This window comes from Protopterus annectens, chromosome 6.part0, assembly GCF_019279795.1.
Source record: "Protopterus annectens isolate FY-2018-M chromosome 6.part0, PAN1.0, whole genome shotgun sequence".
NCBI classification, from domain to species: Eukaryota; Metazoa; Chordata; order Ceratodontiformes; family Protopteridae; genus Protopterus; species Protopterus annectens.
This window is the reverse complement of record NC_056737.1, coordinates 258,146,627-258,161,967: the sequence shown is the minus strand read 5'-3', so window position 1 is coordinate 258,161,967 and position 15,341 is coordinate 258,146,627. Positions and strand designations below refer to the sequence as shown.

At 39.8% G+C, this 15,341-nt stretch overlaps 1 protein-coding gene across 1 annotated transcript in view; it reads left to right on the top strand.

Annotated features, from left to right (window-relative positions):
- SLC39A9 (solute carrier family 39 member 9) overlaps positions 1–11,733 on the top strand; it is a 620,493-nt gene extending 608,760 nt beyond the window's left edge. Inside the window, exon 7 of the mRNA XM_044074002.1 lies at positions 9,120–11,733. Coding sequence (XP_043929937.1) covers positions 9,120–9,350 — 231 coding nt within the window. The 3' untranslated portion in view covers positions 9,351–11,733. The remainder of the gene's footprint in view (positions 1–9,119) is intronic.
- Positions 11,734–15,341: the final 3,608 nt, after the last annotated feature.

Sequence of the window (15,341 nt, the reverse complement as noted above, 5' to 3'; positions counted from 1 at the left end):
CACATGTGTATCTGTGTGTCTGTGTGTGTGTGCGTTAATTTCTTCTTAAACCAATATGCAAGTGATTCTTAGCTCAGTAGGAAATGTGTTTGTTAAGCGATGACTCGGGGCTGTTTGATCAGCATAGAGGTCACCCATTCCAAGGTGTCTGGTCTTCTGCACTGTTGTATCCCGCTGTGGACCTGAGAATAAAATGCAGCACATGGACTGGGGACATGCGTTTATCTGCTGATTAAACCATAGTCCACTGGGTAGGTGATGCTTCCTGGGCAAAGGTGTATTTAGCCTGCTAGAAATGGGACTGTATGGGGCTACTCACTTTAGCATCTGTACACATCAGTCACTGGGGGAGTGAGGTGTTAAAGATACAAGCCAAAACCTTCTGATGGCTGCATGAATGACAGCCTCTCTGTCTGCTGTTGCTCCCATTGAAGAAGCAAATTAATTTATTTTATATTTGTTGACCAAGATAGTCCAACTGGATATATGTCCATTTTCAGTGGAGGCCCAGGGAGAAAAGCTCCGGATAACACGGAAAGAATATAACAGTTATGAGTCAAACATATTTACAAAGCCTTCTAGTAGGTGCTCACAATATACACAGTTTGTAATAGTATACAAAAACAACAGGTTGCAGCAAGCTGTTATGAGCAAGAGATGCATACAGTATTAATTTAAATAAGGCATTGAGTAAGTAGTGATTAATCAGAGTTAGTACAGGGACAAAGCCAGTGCTTTTTAAAATACTGTTTGAGGCCTTTTTTGAAGAGACGTAAAGAAGGTGCGAGGGTAAGGTTAGATGGAAGTGAATTCCAAATTTTACCAACGACATTGGCAAACAGGGAGTCGCCGACTGAGTTAATGGCTTTGTGGGTTTGGACCAACACTTTATTGAATGATCGTAGCTGCCTTGAATTACTGTATGGCTTTATGATATTTTTTGAGGGGTCTACTTTAGATTGATGAAAAGTCAAAATGTCGAACACTCACATGAGCGTAAATGCAGGAACTCTGTTTATTTTTTGAATCACAGTACAGTGAAGATTGGAATTTTTGCCCTTTCCTCAATGTAGTGCGATCTCTGAGTTAGTGGGGGGGGGGGGGTGCAGCCCCCCACAATAGTGATTCGAATTTCTGCATTTACGCTAATGTGAGCATTTGACATTTGATTTTTGAGTGCAAGTAGGTTGGTTCACTTAGAAGGGAGCTTATTGTAAGTAGGCAACAAGGAAGAAACATCAAAAATATGGATCCTGATTGTATGTCTCCACAGCAAGTTCTCACAGGCCAGTGGGAGAGTAATGCATGTCTTGGTCAAGGAAGCTTGAGATTTTAGAAGAGCCATGAGTGGGGGGCACAATAATGATATTCACTACACTGTGTCTGTGATGAGTATCAACTGATACGGTGAGTAGTCTTGTGTTACTTTGTTCTGAACCATTATGTTAGCTTTAAGGTGGTGATTCTTCAGGGATTTTAATTGGATGGATGTGATATGGACTTGCAGAAGGCAATATAGCTAACAAAAAAAAATAACCTTTTAGACGTTATCCTTGGACCACCATTGCTAGTGTGATAACCTCTTTATTAGACATGAGAATTGATGAATTTTTCACAGCAGAAGATATTTATTCTAAAACTGTAATCTCAACTGTTTTTTTACCTTCTTTGCCTTAATAAATCTAAATCAGGAAAAATGAAAAGTTTTCTGTACTATAGAAGGAATATAACTTACTGCAAAATATTTATTAAAGCTACAGAGGTATTCTGTATTTGGAAAAATAATAGACGTGCATTTGATATTGTGTTTAAAGTGTTAAGGAATAGCTATGATAACATACTGAATTTTTCTCTGTGTAATAAAGCTGCATTACTTTGCTGATTCTTGCTTTCCTGATCCCTTTAGATTTTTGTAATACTATTGTACATTTGTCTGTATATGTATGTGTTTTACATCTCTTAGTCTTTAGTTTCAGATGTCCATTTTCAGTAGCTGTACATTCCAGTAGTGTTCTGTTGGAGAAAGGGGTTGAGCACCTTATGTTGTGTTCTTGTTTACCATGCTGAAAACAAGCCTATATCTGGCTGTAGGATAGGTGTCATTCTAGATCCCAGCACATTCTTGCTGCTGTGCATGTAATTTAAGTTGCACACGTGAAGTGGTATTTGATAAAGGGTTTATTTTATTTCTGCTGTTTATGTATTTATTTGTTTAATTTTGACATTTGCTAACCAGGTAGATGTGCTGGTCCACAAACACTTTTCAGGCACAGTCTAGGCCAAAAGAAAAGAGAAGGTTAGTAATTTACGTTATAAAGAGAAGCATTTGTAACACAATAATGCGGTATTTACAATATCGTAATGATGGAACAATATTTACAAAGAGCTATGGTGTAGGATAATTGTATTGTAAGCACAACATTAAGGAGCAGTGGCTGTAACTTAAGTAATTAGATAAATGCAAGTATAGTATAGATGTGACATGTACAGGGAGCAGAAATAGCTGCTAGAGGAGATGGTAAGCTGTGTAGTACATAGATTGCAGTTTCAGAGAAGATATTTTCCAATTTAATATCCTGGTATGATGAAGTAGAACTCTGTGCATAGTAGACTAACAGCAAGACTTGATATTATTTTCAGCCTTCAGGCCAATAGGGCACCAAGTTCAAATTTCCAAATGGTGTTTGCATCTCATAGTTTGAGGAAGTGAATGCTTCATGAGTTACATAGGTCTTACTGCCTCAGCAATATGATAATTTAGTCAGAAAATAGTGATCTGGTGTTTTTTCTGTCCATTCTTTAATGGATAGGTTATCAAGTCCTACTAGAATTTGACTTAGGCCAACTCTGACTTTAGATCCAAAGCGTAGGCTTCACATCTTGCCTATTTTCCCTTGTAACTAGTAAGTTACCTCAGATCTCATTTGCCGCCCATTCATTGGACCTCTATGTGATTGATATTTTTGATATTTGCGGGACTGTTTCCTTTCTAGTTGTCTTTTGCTGCTGTTGTGATAGATTTACCTCCCCTTTACAAAAAAAAAAATGAAAGCTTAGAACTTAAATGTCACCCTTTTGGCACCTGTTACTCCATCCCTGGGTTCCCATGAACTTGCATCCTCCTTTTATCTAGCCTTTTAGCTTGCATCTTTGTAGTAGAAGTTTACTAATTTACTTGCTATTTAGTTTTCTGTTTTGTTACATCTGTATTGTTTGCCTTGTTTGACATCATGGCAGAAAAGCTATCTGGCTTTAAAAATTGTGTGACCTGTTGCCATGAAGTACCTAATTCAGATGCACATGCCAAGTATGTTTACTGTATAGGAGCTGCTTATCTAGATGAATAATGTTCCATTTGTTGCTTTCAACTCCAGGGTTATGGTGGAGTGAAGGAATAAGTTAGTTATTAATGGTTTTCTCCCTGCCACTGTAGGAGAAGCCTCCCTTCCATGCTGTGCTGCTTCTGCTGTCAACTCTTAAGCAAAGAAGTCTCTGACAAAAACCGTGAGAAGTCTGGATAAGCCAAAACAAAGGAAAAGATAAAGGAGCCTAAAAAGCAGTCGCCAGATTGTTCGGGTCTATGTTATATGAACGAAAGTTCATAATCTCGAACGCTGTAAAGAGCGAAAATGCCGGACCTCGAACTCCTCACCCCCACGCTAAATATATATATATTAACCCTGAGATCACACTACAGTGAGGAAAGGGCAAATTTTCCAACCTTCACTGTACTGTGATCCCACAAGAAGCTCTTCGAAGTCCAACATTTTTGTTCTTCAGAACGTTCGAGATTATGAACTTTTGTTCATATAATATAGACTTGATTGTTCAACTGCCTCAGCTGTTAAAGTGCCCAAAACTTCAGGTCCCACCCCAGTGTTGGATCCTGTCTTTCATGGATTCAGCACTCTTCCCTTGCCAGAACCATACTTCTCTCTGGAGCCATTGTCACCAAAATTACAGTCCCCTTTCCTCCAGGAAAGATCCTTCCACCATATATCCAGACGATCTTCCATGGCTTCATTTGTCCGGTCTTTGCAGAACTCCAGGAGCCTTTCCGAGGCAGATGTGGATAAAATGATGAGGAAGTTCCTCAGGACCCAAGTCCATTTTGGGGAAGTTCTGGCAACAACCACTCTTGGTGCTGTAGGCCTGAGCCCATTCCCTCATCACCTCATTGTTCCTTCCCCAATCTGACCCTTTGATTCAGGGTTTTTGGATCCAGACATTATCTAAGGTTTGTCTGCATCAGATCAATAGATGTTGTCTTCATTGATTATGATGGTATCTTTGATCTGATCATCTCAGAGTGGCTCAGACCCTGACAGATCTCAAAACCAAGATGTCTGCATCAAACCCTGAGGGATCTGGCTTGATTCGAAAGCTTTCAGAGCCATCCCTGTCCCCTCAGAGCCTCGGCACTATATAGCTTGGCTGTGGTGTCTGCTTCAAAGCCAAGTTGAACAGGCTTACAGGACCTGTCAGTGTTAAGTGCTGCAGCTCCTACTGGCAAGGGAGTGTTGGGTGTTTCAACTTTTGCTTTCACAGTCTTTGGGAAGGTGCCGTCTCGGTCTGTGTTGTGGACTTCCCCTTCCTGCTCGGATCTGTCCCTCCTCCCCAGGAGTTCCTTGGACCCTGATCCTACACATTCTGTCCCATTAGGATGGCCAGCCTGTCAAAGTCTTGAAAGTGTCCACATTGTGGACTCCCCATCAGCTCCAGTGTCCTCTCCAGAACACCCCACTGTTCAAAAGGAGGCATGTTGACTCCCCTCGTCTTTGACCAAAGGTATTGTCTTCAGTGGAGGGAGTGGTCTCCCAGATCTTCCCTTCCTTGAGGATGTCTTGTTCAGCAAAATCCTGGAACTACTTAGACAGAAAGAGGGTGGTCCTCCGAAACCCCCACCCAGGAGGAGTCAGTATATATTGGGGCTTTTGGGGCTGGCCCAGCTACCTTTTTGGGTGTTCCATCCTGCAGATGAGATGGTGGATCTGATCTCTGAGGGCACGGAAGAAGCCAGACTCCTATCCCACACAAGTCGGGCAAAGTTATCCTAAGGATTGTCCCTTTTTGAGTAAGGTTCTTGCCATAGATTCCATGTTGGTGGCCACCAAGAAGGAGCAACTGAGGAAAGCTCCACTGTCCATCCCACTAATAGGGAGTCCAGGGCGTTGGACAGATTTGGGAAGCTGGTTTATGCTTGAGACCTTCATTCTTGGACCACTGATCTGTTTTGCCCATGTCACACACTTCCAGAGGGATTTGACAAGAAACTTTTTAAATCCTTCTCATGGTCCCTATATGTGGAGGAAAAGTCTGTCAACACATAGTTAGCCACCTTTCAATCCCTTTCGAGTGTGCCTATGTGCCTTTAACATGACAGAGGGTACTTTGAGATCTGTGGACAGCAGCATAACAGTTAGGCAGTAGTAGTTAAACATCTTTTATCAACTCCTGTTATGATAGTTACACCCTATTCAGACCAAAGGTCAAAGAGAGAGTATCCAGAAAAGAGCAAAATGGAAAAACCTTGTCTCCTGTATGGATCTGGTTTTCTACCCTCAAAGAACCTTCTCTAGAAACCAGAGTGGAGGAAGGAAACTGTCATTTTGCAAATCCCAAGGTTTTCGCCCAAAATTCTGGTGTTAGAATCCCCCCACCCAAAGCAAATGGGGGAAAAATAATGATGGACAATTGCCCCTGTGACAGAGGTGGTCCACAAAATCAAGGCTTTCAGGGTTCTTTCACTGATGGGTCTTTTTAGCTCTCCTGAATGGTTTCCAGACTGCCGCATGCTGGAGGCAGCTTGTAAAGTGCTTATCCCTACACCCCACGGCCTGGACATCCATCACTCAAGTTACTTGGTTGCAGAAAGTTATAAACATAGGTTACTTCATTCCTTCTCTTTCTTCCCCTTCTTCCCCCACAGCTCATGAAAACTACCCAGTGTTTCACCCTCACAACGAAAAGCAGCAGCATTACAAATAATAAAACTGTTAGACAAATGAGTCATCTGGGAGGTCCCAACAGACCAGCAAGGATCCAGAGTTTACTTAAGATTCGTGGTTGTTGGTGACAGAGAAAAGTGGGGACCTCAAGCCAGTTTTGGACTGGAGTCATTTGAACCAGTATGTGAAACAGATGCAATTCTGGATGGTCACGGTATAGTCCATTCTACTTTTGTTGAGGAAAGGTGACTGGATATACTTGATAGATCTTCAGGATATGTACTACCGTGTAAATAGAGGCAGACAATACAGAAATTTCTCTGCTTCCTGCTGGGAGCCATTTACTTCCAGTTCAGAGTACTGCACTTTGGTCTCACCACTACCCCTGGGTATTTACCAAGTATATGACAGTGGTCACAGCTCATCTCAGGCTGTGGGGTCCTGAATGCTCCCATACCTGGACAACAGCTTATGATCACCCCCGAGAGGAGTATTCTTCAGGCCAGGGATTCCTTGTTCCAACTTTGCTAACAACTAAAGATGACTTTGAACATAATCAAGTCCAAATTTTATCTTGTTCAAGCCAATAGAGTTCATTGAAGCACACCTGGATACCACCTTACAGATAATCTGACTATCGAACTCCAGAATTCTCTTATTTCAGGCCTGCAATGGCAGGACTTTCTTGTCACATGCCTCCAAGCAAAGTTGATTTTTGTGTCTTCTCTGCTCAGTGGGTGTTTCAGTGAACCCTTGCAATACAGTGTTCCATTAGCTTTCCAGTTTTCCTCATGAGAATTTGCAAAACTCGTATTCATTGGTGATGGAATCCCCAATTGTAATACAAGGTTGCCTCCTTCGTTCTCCCCACTCCTGGTACAGTGAACATGGACTGTCCAAGGCATGTAGTCCCCTTCAGAGGCCAGTCTTCACATCAGTATCTTGGAGATGAGAGCAGTTCTCTTAACATTGCAGATTTTCCAGAACTACCTTCCCAGATATATGCGACCTCCATTTAGACCGACAGCATGACAGTAATTTCATACATCAACAAACAGGGAGGAACACTGTCTTATCCATTATGTTGAGAAGCTATGAGGGTTTGGCAATGAGCCGTCTTCTCACCGGTTTCTGATAGCAGCACACACAGCAGAGAAATCCAGTATTCTAGTGGATAGGTTGAGCAGGTCTATCTTCCTCCCTCATGAGAGGTCCCTCAAACTAACAGTGGCAGATCAGATTTTTAAAAGCTGGGCCAACCATATTGCAGCTTCTTTACTTCCCTTCCAACACCAAGTGTAGCATTTTTTGATGTAATTCCTCAAGAAGGAGAGTACCCGAGGGATGCTCTCCCCTAGATTTTGACCCCTGAGCTCCTTTATAGCTATCCTCCCCCTCCTCTCATCCCACACTTTTGTTACAGAAAGCAACATGGTACAAGGCTGTGGTGATCCTCATTGCCCCTTTTTGGCCTGGACAGGTATGGTTTTCCTTCCTGTGGTCTCATCTGATTCACCCTCCTTGGTGCTGGACCCCACTCCAGATCTTCTATCGTACCCCTCCAGATTGCCTTACCCAGACGTGCAAGCCCTGATGTTGACTGCATGGTTTCTGTAGTTCCAGGGATGGTTAGACAGTCTAGGCTTTCATCCGAAATCATTCACATTTTGACCTCTTTACAGAAACCTGCTGCCAGAAAGATTTATAAGAGTAAGTGGAAAAAATTTTCAATCTGGGCTTCCATGAGGAATGTGGACCCTTTTCACCTCCTCTCTTGGTGATCTTAGACTTTTCGGCTTTCTGGCTTTTCTTATTCACAGTGAGGTTAGCTACTGTACTGAGGTACAACTAGCACCCATTTCCAGTTTTCATATTAAGAAAATCAGTCACCCATTGCTTCCTTTAGATTGTCCTATGCTTCCTAAGGGGTGCATTTCTTCTTTGCAACCCCCTCAGGGATTCTGTTCCACCTGTGGTATTTCTGTCCTTGTACAAGCTTTAACAAGACCCGCTTTTGAACCTGCAGCTACAGTTGACTTAAATTTCCTGGCTTGGAAGTCACCTCTGCTAGGAGAATATTGGAACTTCACACCCTTTCCTGTAAATCACCTTTTTTTATTTTCCATATGGACAGTGTAACTCTTAAGAACAAATCCATCCTTTCTCCCTAAGGTGGCTTCTGAATCATCTCTTAACCTGTCTGTCAACCTTCCTATTTTTTTCCCAAAATTTGCCAGCAAAGGACAATACATGTTACACCTTCTGGATGTGCACCATCAACTTCAGTTTTATTTGCATAACACTAAGAAAGTTAGGAAGACTGGCCAGTTGTTTACTCAATTTTGGCTGAGGAAAAAGAAACAAAGGTGTGTCTAAAATAGCTCTTTCTCACTGGTTATCTGAATGTATTTCACATTTCTATAAGAAGTAGCAGCTATAATCTCCTAAGTCTCGTTCTACTAGACCAGGTGATACCTCCACTGCCTTCTTTTCCAGAGCACCTGTTGATGACAATTATGCTGCAGCTACTTGGCCTAATGTCCATACCTTCATATTTCACTACAAGTTGGATTTACAGTCCAGGTGTAGAGCTTTATTTTGTTTGTCTTTCCTCTGGAATGCCCTTGATTGAGACCTCTCAGTGTTTATGGTAGCAGGGAACTCTGTCCCATCTGTTGAGGAATGGACGGAAGAGGCAACATCAGATATAAAAGTTATGTACTTTACCGTACTGACAAATCTGTGTTGTCTACTTCCATCCTTCCTCCTTCCCACTTCAGTTATTTTTTTCTTTTGTTTCTGGAGTGACTGCAAAACAGTCCCTATGGCTTATTCATATACTTTTAAAGTTCTGATTCAGGAAGCAGTGCTAGATCTTTGATGCTTTTGGTTTTGTTAGGCAGATGTAGCAGTTTTATTGTAGGGTATTAGCAAACTTGATATGAGGTAGCTTACTAGTTACAGGGGATTATGAGTAAATGTAGCAGCCTGAGCTTTGGAGCCAAAGTCTTGAGAGTGGCTGAAATTGGATCCAATAAACCCATCTGTTGAGGAAGGATGGAAGCAGACAACAGATCTATCATTATGGTAAGTGCATAACTTTATTTTATTGTACTTCTGCTTCCTTGTTTGCTGACCAATAATTTTTGTTTTCTCTTCTTTAATTTATAGAGCAGCAAAGAAGCTCTTTCTGATGTCAATGCCACTGGAGTAGCAATGTTGTTTTCTGCTGGAACATTCCTTTATGTTGCCACAGTTCATGTTTTGCCTGAAGTAGGCGGGGCTGGTCACAGCCACAAACCTGACTCAAATGGTGGAAAGGGTCTTGGACGCCTTGAAGTTGCAGCTTTGGTTGTTGGGTGCCTTATCCCATTAGTTCTGTCTATGACCCACCAACACTAAGTATGTCCTGCAGAGATAAACTGGGCTGATCAATTTTCAGCAGTTCAGTCTGTGCCACTTGGCTGGGGCCATGTGATTCATTCTAGCTTTTTCCTCAAAGGGACAAAGAGGATCGTGCAAAATTTTGAAGTTGAAAGCAGTTTGATCAGCTGTAAATAACAACTTTGGTGATTTCTTAATATTAAATAATGTGATCTTCTGTGAAATGAAACCTAAAATTATTTCAAAATGTGTGATCTCTCTTATGGGGAGCCTGGCAATAGTTAGTACAGGAGATAGTCGATAGATACTGTTCTTTCTGGGGAAGGTTCTGAATTTGTTATCAAAGGTGAGACATTGTTATATTTTTGCTAAGGAATATTGGAATATTTAACATTTTTTTTAACTTGCTCTTCTGACCACCTTATGACAGCATTACTTATGAAGTTGCAGCTCAGTCCCAAGATCATACAAAAAATGTGTAAACCATGTGTCTTTGACTTGTGGAATCACTGTAGAGTTGTTATGGTGACTTATAGTTGTGTGAGAATGGTACTTGAGTGAAGAAAATGCATAGTTTAAAGTAGGACCATGGCACTGACATTCAAGCATCAGAAATGAAGATATTTACTAGCCTAGAGAAGAAGCCCCCAACCTCATTTCAGTCCGTGATGCTTAATAACTCGTATGTTTTACTCCAGGGCATGTTTGTGGTAGAGTCGAAGGTAAGCATGGATAAGATGCCATGTTATGCATCTTTTATTTAAAAATGGTAAAAGATTGTAAGAACTTAAACTGCAAATATCTAGAATGGAAAAGTTATATGTTTTATTTTATTGAATGAATTCTAGCAAAATCTTTTAGTGCTGTCTTAAAAGCTTGTACTTGTTAGAGACATGAGTGTCCAAAAAGTATTTATATTTTAGCTTTTATAGTACTCCATAGACAGGTTGGTAACTAAATAAGAGTACAACCTTTTGATGAGGAGTGTAAGCGTATTTTTTAATGGTAAAGTATAACTGTTGTGTTGGGAATTCCCTTTGGTGTAATGAGACATAATATCCCTTTTAATGCTTGTCTCTGGTAAAGAGATTTTTCCTTTTTGGGCAGATCTGTTTTGCTGATAGTGCTGCTCATTGCCTTTTTGATGAGGGAAGTATACCAAGTCCACCACTTTCAGAGGTATGCATTTTATAAAAAAATAAAAAATAAATAAATAACCAGTGAGTGATGTGTGGTGATGCAGCATGTATTGCCGGGATCTTTCATACTGCAGTATAGAAGAGTTGTGTTCAGGCTCATTCATAATGCAGTATACTGTGTGGTTCAGCAGTAATTACATGAACATGTAACATTTTATTTTCATGTGGTAGCAGCAAAGTGTGCATTGGAACTGCATCATTTCCGGAGTTTGGCATCTTATGCATTCCCGCCACCTTGTCTGAAGTGTTACTATGACTTTGAACATTAACATTTATGTACAGGTTTTTTGGCAAGAAAGGACTTTTGCTGTTGGAGCCTTTTTTTTTTACGTGGTCGTGACGTACCATAACAAGGTTTGATTGTTGACAGCAAGCCCTTTTGTTCAAAGTAAGACTGTGTTCCCAAACTTTTCCAGTAATTTTAATTTAGTAGTGTAGTCAAGACGGTTAAGACTTTGAGCTGTTAATAGGCTGTATGCTGTGTACCAGACTAATTCTTCAAGTCTTTACTTACATACTTTGTGACTGAGCAAGTTAGCTAACTAGAGCAGAACACTGTTTATCCTGAAGAGGTCAGTTTTTCTGGTTGGATTAAACCAGTTGAAAATTAAAAAAATGCAAGACCATTAAAAGAAAATACTGTGCTTGTGTACGTTTACCAGTGTTTATGTTTGGAAGAAATTTACCATTGTGCTTACTGCCATGTCAAAAATATGAGCTGGGTGTACATGTCCTTTTGTACATCGTGGCACAAGACACCAGCAGCTGAGTACAAAACCCTTCTTAAATCAATGTATTTGGCATGAACCAGTCCATCAGACTGCACTTCATTAGGGTGAATGCTGTGCTCATCTGAAAACTTTGATTTGGCAAGACTGTCTGTCACCTCATGCAACTTAATTTTGTATTTTAAAATTAAAATGTGGCTGTAAGTGTGTGTGTGTGTGTCTAGGAGTATCAGGAAGATGATAAACTTTGATTAGTTGTATGTCATTCAGTTAAAATGATCATTCCATAACAGGTGGCCTTATATATATATATTTTTTTTGATTTCTCGTAATTGTGAACAGTAAGAAATGTTGCATTTTTTATTGTCTTAAAATAAATTATTAGGTCTGTTTTTTTCATGTCATGTCTGTGAGTTACTGAGTGACTGCTGTTTTCAAAATAAATATAAATGAAAAAGCTGTGTGTGACACCCACTGTTAGTCTCATGAAAACTGCTTAAATGAAGTTTTATACCCGCCTGTACTTGGCAAGCAAAACAAGTAAAGGCTGCTTGTTGACCAGGAACAGCTTATTGTGCTTCTAGAAAATGGATGTAAGACTATGTTGTAAAAGTGTGAACAGAGTAAAATTCAAGAAATTTGCAGTAATATTTAAAAAATGGTTTGAACTGTGATGCTCCATATGTGTATGTGTATATATATATATATATATATATATATATATATATATATGTGTGTGTGTCTATATATATGTGTGTGTCTATATATATATATATATATATATATATATATATATATATACATAAAATGTATATTGACATCAGCTGTAGAACCTCTGTTATTGGGTGGAATAGCTAGATGCAGTAGTACAAACCCTATTAAAGCTAAACCAGAACTGCTCAACTTAGTTAAAACAGAAATCAGACATTATCATTTTAATGATTTTAACATTTTTATTTGCTCAGTAGGTGCTGTTGATAGTAGCAGTCATCGTAGTAAAAGCTGTGCTTAAACTGCCTGGCTCTGTAACACAGTGGGCTGAAGCTAACTTTGTCCCAGAGTGAGTAATGACACAGGAAGAAGGAATAGCCAGGCTGGGGGTGAAAAGGAATGCCATTAATAAGCTTGCCCATCCTAGGGGGAAGGAGGTGGTTTGACCCTGCTGCCAGACACCTACATACGAATATATGTCTATTCCTGGTGGCATGGGGAAGGGGTGTTCTCTTATGTATCATCTGTGCTGTTCGGAGCCAGGAATACTTGCACAGGAGCATAAAGTAGCTCTCTAATACAGCAGTCTATATCAGATAAGTGTTGCCTACTTCAATGAGTAAATTATGTGAGGAAGAGAAGAGCCTCTTACATAAATTACAGCTTTGTGGAATTAAAAGGCTGGTAGGCTTTGCCCTGGCTGGGGAGCAAATGAGCTAGCAGGTTAAGTGAATAGGTCGTTATTTTCTAGCAACTATAGATGTTAATTGTATGGATTGTTGCTGCAAGAAGTCATATAATGACTGGTTTGTGCTGAAGACAGACAAGTAGTCTTCCTGGCAGATCTTTTTTGCAGTTGGATGCAGTGTCACACACTACAGCCTTTTAGAGAACCTTGTTGTAAAAGACTGCATTATGCACCTTTATGCTTTTGAAACTTGTGCTTTCATTTTTTTTCCAGCTGATGTGAATTGTTCATATTCCTACAAGTATTGGGTAATTTCCTTTCCTGTTCTTTACGAAATAATCTTAAGTATTACCAATTTGTAACTTTCTTCAATAAAGTAAATTTTTATTCATTTTTGAAGGTTTTGCTAATGATGTCCCTAGGAACAGTGATCAACAAGTGATGTGTTGTAATAGTCTGATCCCTTCTGAGGATTTCCCTGTTAAGTATTTTGTCTGGGGGAAGACCAGAGTTTTTCATTGTGTTGCTGCTAATACAAAACATAATTAGGAAAGCTGAAATCAACAAACTGTATAGAACCACAAAAAATTATCTCTGTTCTTTTTCCTTTCTTCTATCCCTTTTACTGGTTAAAAAATTGTATTTATTTATTTATTTCATTTTATTTTGCTTTTGTTTCCAAGGTTTGTCCGACTGGGTTTAGTCAAAAAACTCTTGTCAGCTTAGGTAAGAAAGCTCCAACATATTAAAACATTTTTCAAACAGTTAGTAATAACACATGAACAGACATTAAGTAATATACATTAGCAATTACGCATACATTTGATAATTAGATTACCCTGTCAAAAAGAAACAGAAACCAATCGTGTGTCTACTCCTGCTCAAATGTCTTTAGATAGGAGTAGGTTACTGGGACTGGCTGTGGGTTTGATTCAATAATTGCTCCTTCTGCAGAGTAGTTTCTGGTAAAAGAAAGGTGGATGCTTCCTTTCCTAAAGAGATTCAAAATTCTGAATCTGAACAGGAAAATATGAGAGTGAATTCAGGGTTTAGTCCTCGGATTTCTGATTCAGACTTGGAGAGCTCTCTTTTTATTCTCCCTGTAGGGATTTCTCTTTCTCTGAGACTGTTACTAGAATGTCCCAGTGTTTTCATTGGGAGAACACAGGCTTCTCAGTCCCTCAAAAAACACTCACTACGAGTTGTTACAAAGGGATTTTTCAGAACCTGCACCCATTCTTCCTGTCCTGTCTGCTGTAGAGGATGTGTGTTTTACTGCCTGCAATTTTCCTGATAGCCAGCTGTCCCTAAAAAGGCAGATAGGATGTATAAAGTTCCTCAGTCTTTAAAATGTTTATACACTATTCCCAAACCTGACCTAGCAGCTGTAGCCTTAGTTGAATGCTCTACTGCTAAGCACTTAATTACAACCCTAAGCTTTCCAGTAAGGATGCAAAACTTATTGGCAGTTATAGGGAAAAGGTTATACTTCTATAACTTTAAATTTCAGAATTTTAAATTGTTAGGCTCATATGTTAGTTTATTCTGACGTTTTGTGAAAGTATGAGGAATATTTTATCTACAGTTATTTCTTGTGAAGAAAACTCTGCTTTTAAATAACTTAGTTTCTCCTATTGCACAGGTCACTACTCATTGTTTGCAGTCTGTGTACAACTCTGTTGATACTTCTTCCAGGGCTATGGCTACTGGTATGGTTTTAATGACATTTACTTGGCTGCATTCACAGAACCTTCCAAATGGTATAAAATGAGATGTTAAATTCTTCCTTGGATAGAGATTTATTTTTGGTCCCTGTACTACAGAGGTGATCAAAATGACAGATGAAAGGGATTTTTCAGGCCTCCTTTTTCAAATTGAGTTTTTCTTTCACCTCATCCAATTTTGGCAAAAAACAATACACAGTCCCAACAGAATTCAGGTAAAGAAGTGGCAAGGAGGTTCCAAAAAAGTCTCAAACCTCCCAAAAACAAGGACACTCCAAAAAGTCTGACTGTTCAAGAGATCTTGTGACCCCCCCCCCTCCCACCTTGGCCCTCTTTCGCTTCCAGAAAGCCTAAATCTCAGTCTTTCTCTTTAGCAACAGATTGTTCCAGACAAATGGGTTCTGAAGATCATTTATCAAGGTTACAGTTGGCAGTGGGAGGAAATTCCTCCTTTCCAGGGGATCTTTTTTCATCCTGCAATTAAGACTGTTTTGTTTCTACCTGTTCTTCAAGCCAGATGGGGTTTTATTCAAGGATGTTCCTAGTCCCAAAGAAAGAAAACACTTGGAGACTAGTTTGGGATATTTACTTTCTAAATGTGTAATAGTGCGTGTTGCTCATCTCTCTAATACAGATGACAAGCAGCCGGGGTAGTTTGTTTAGTTGATTTATTACCCAGAAACACATCAGGATGGATAGCAGCATTATAAAATGAAGATGAACTGATTGATAGACCTTACATACATGCTTACATTTCAACAGCTTACTACAAAGTGGCAGTCAGACTTGCACATGCTCAGTATTTAGACACTTGTGCAAGCCCTTGGATAGCTTCGTAGAGATACACATATTGATCTACATCCTCCCTATTATAATATTTTACTTAATGAAAATGGCATTGCAGCTAGGCATGCATTAATATAGACATTTAGAAACAAACACAATGTTCATGTCCAGGT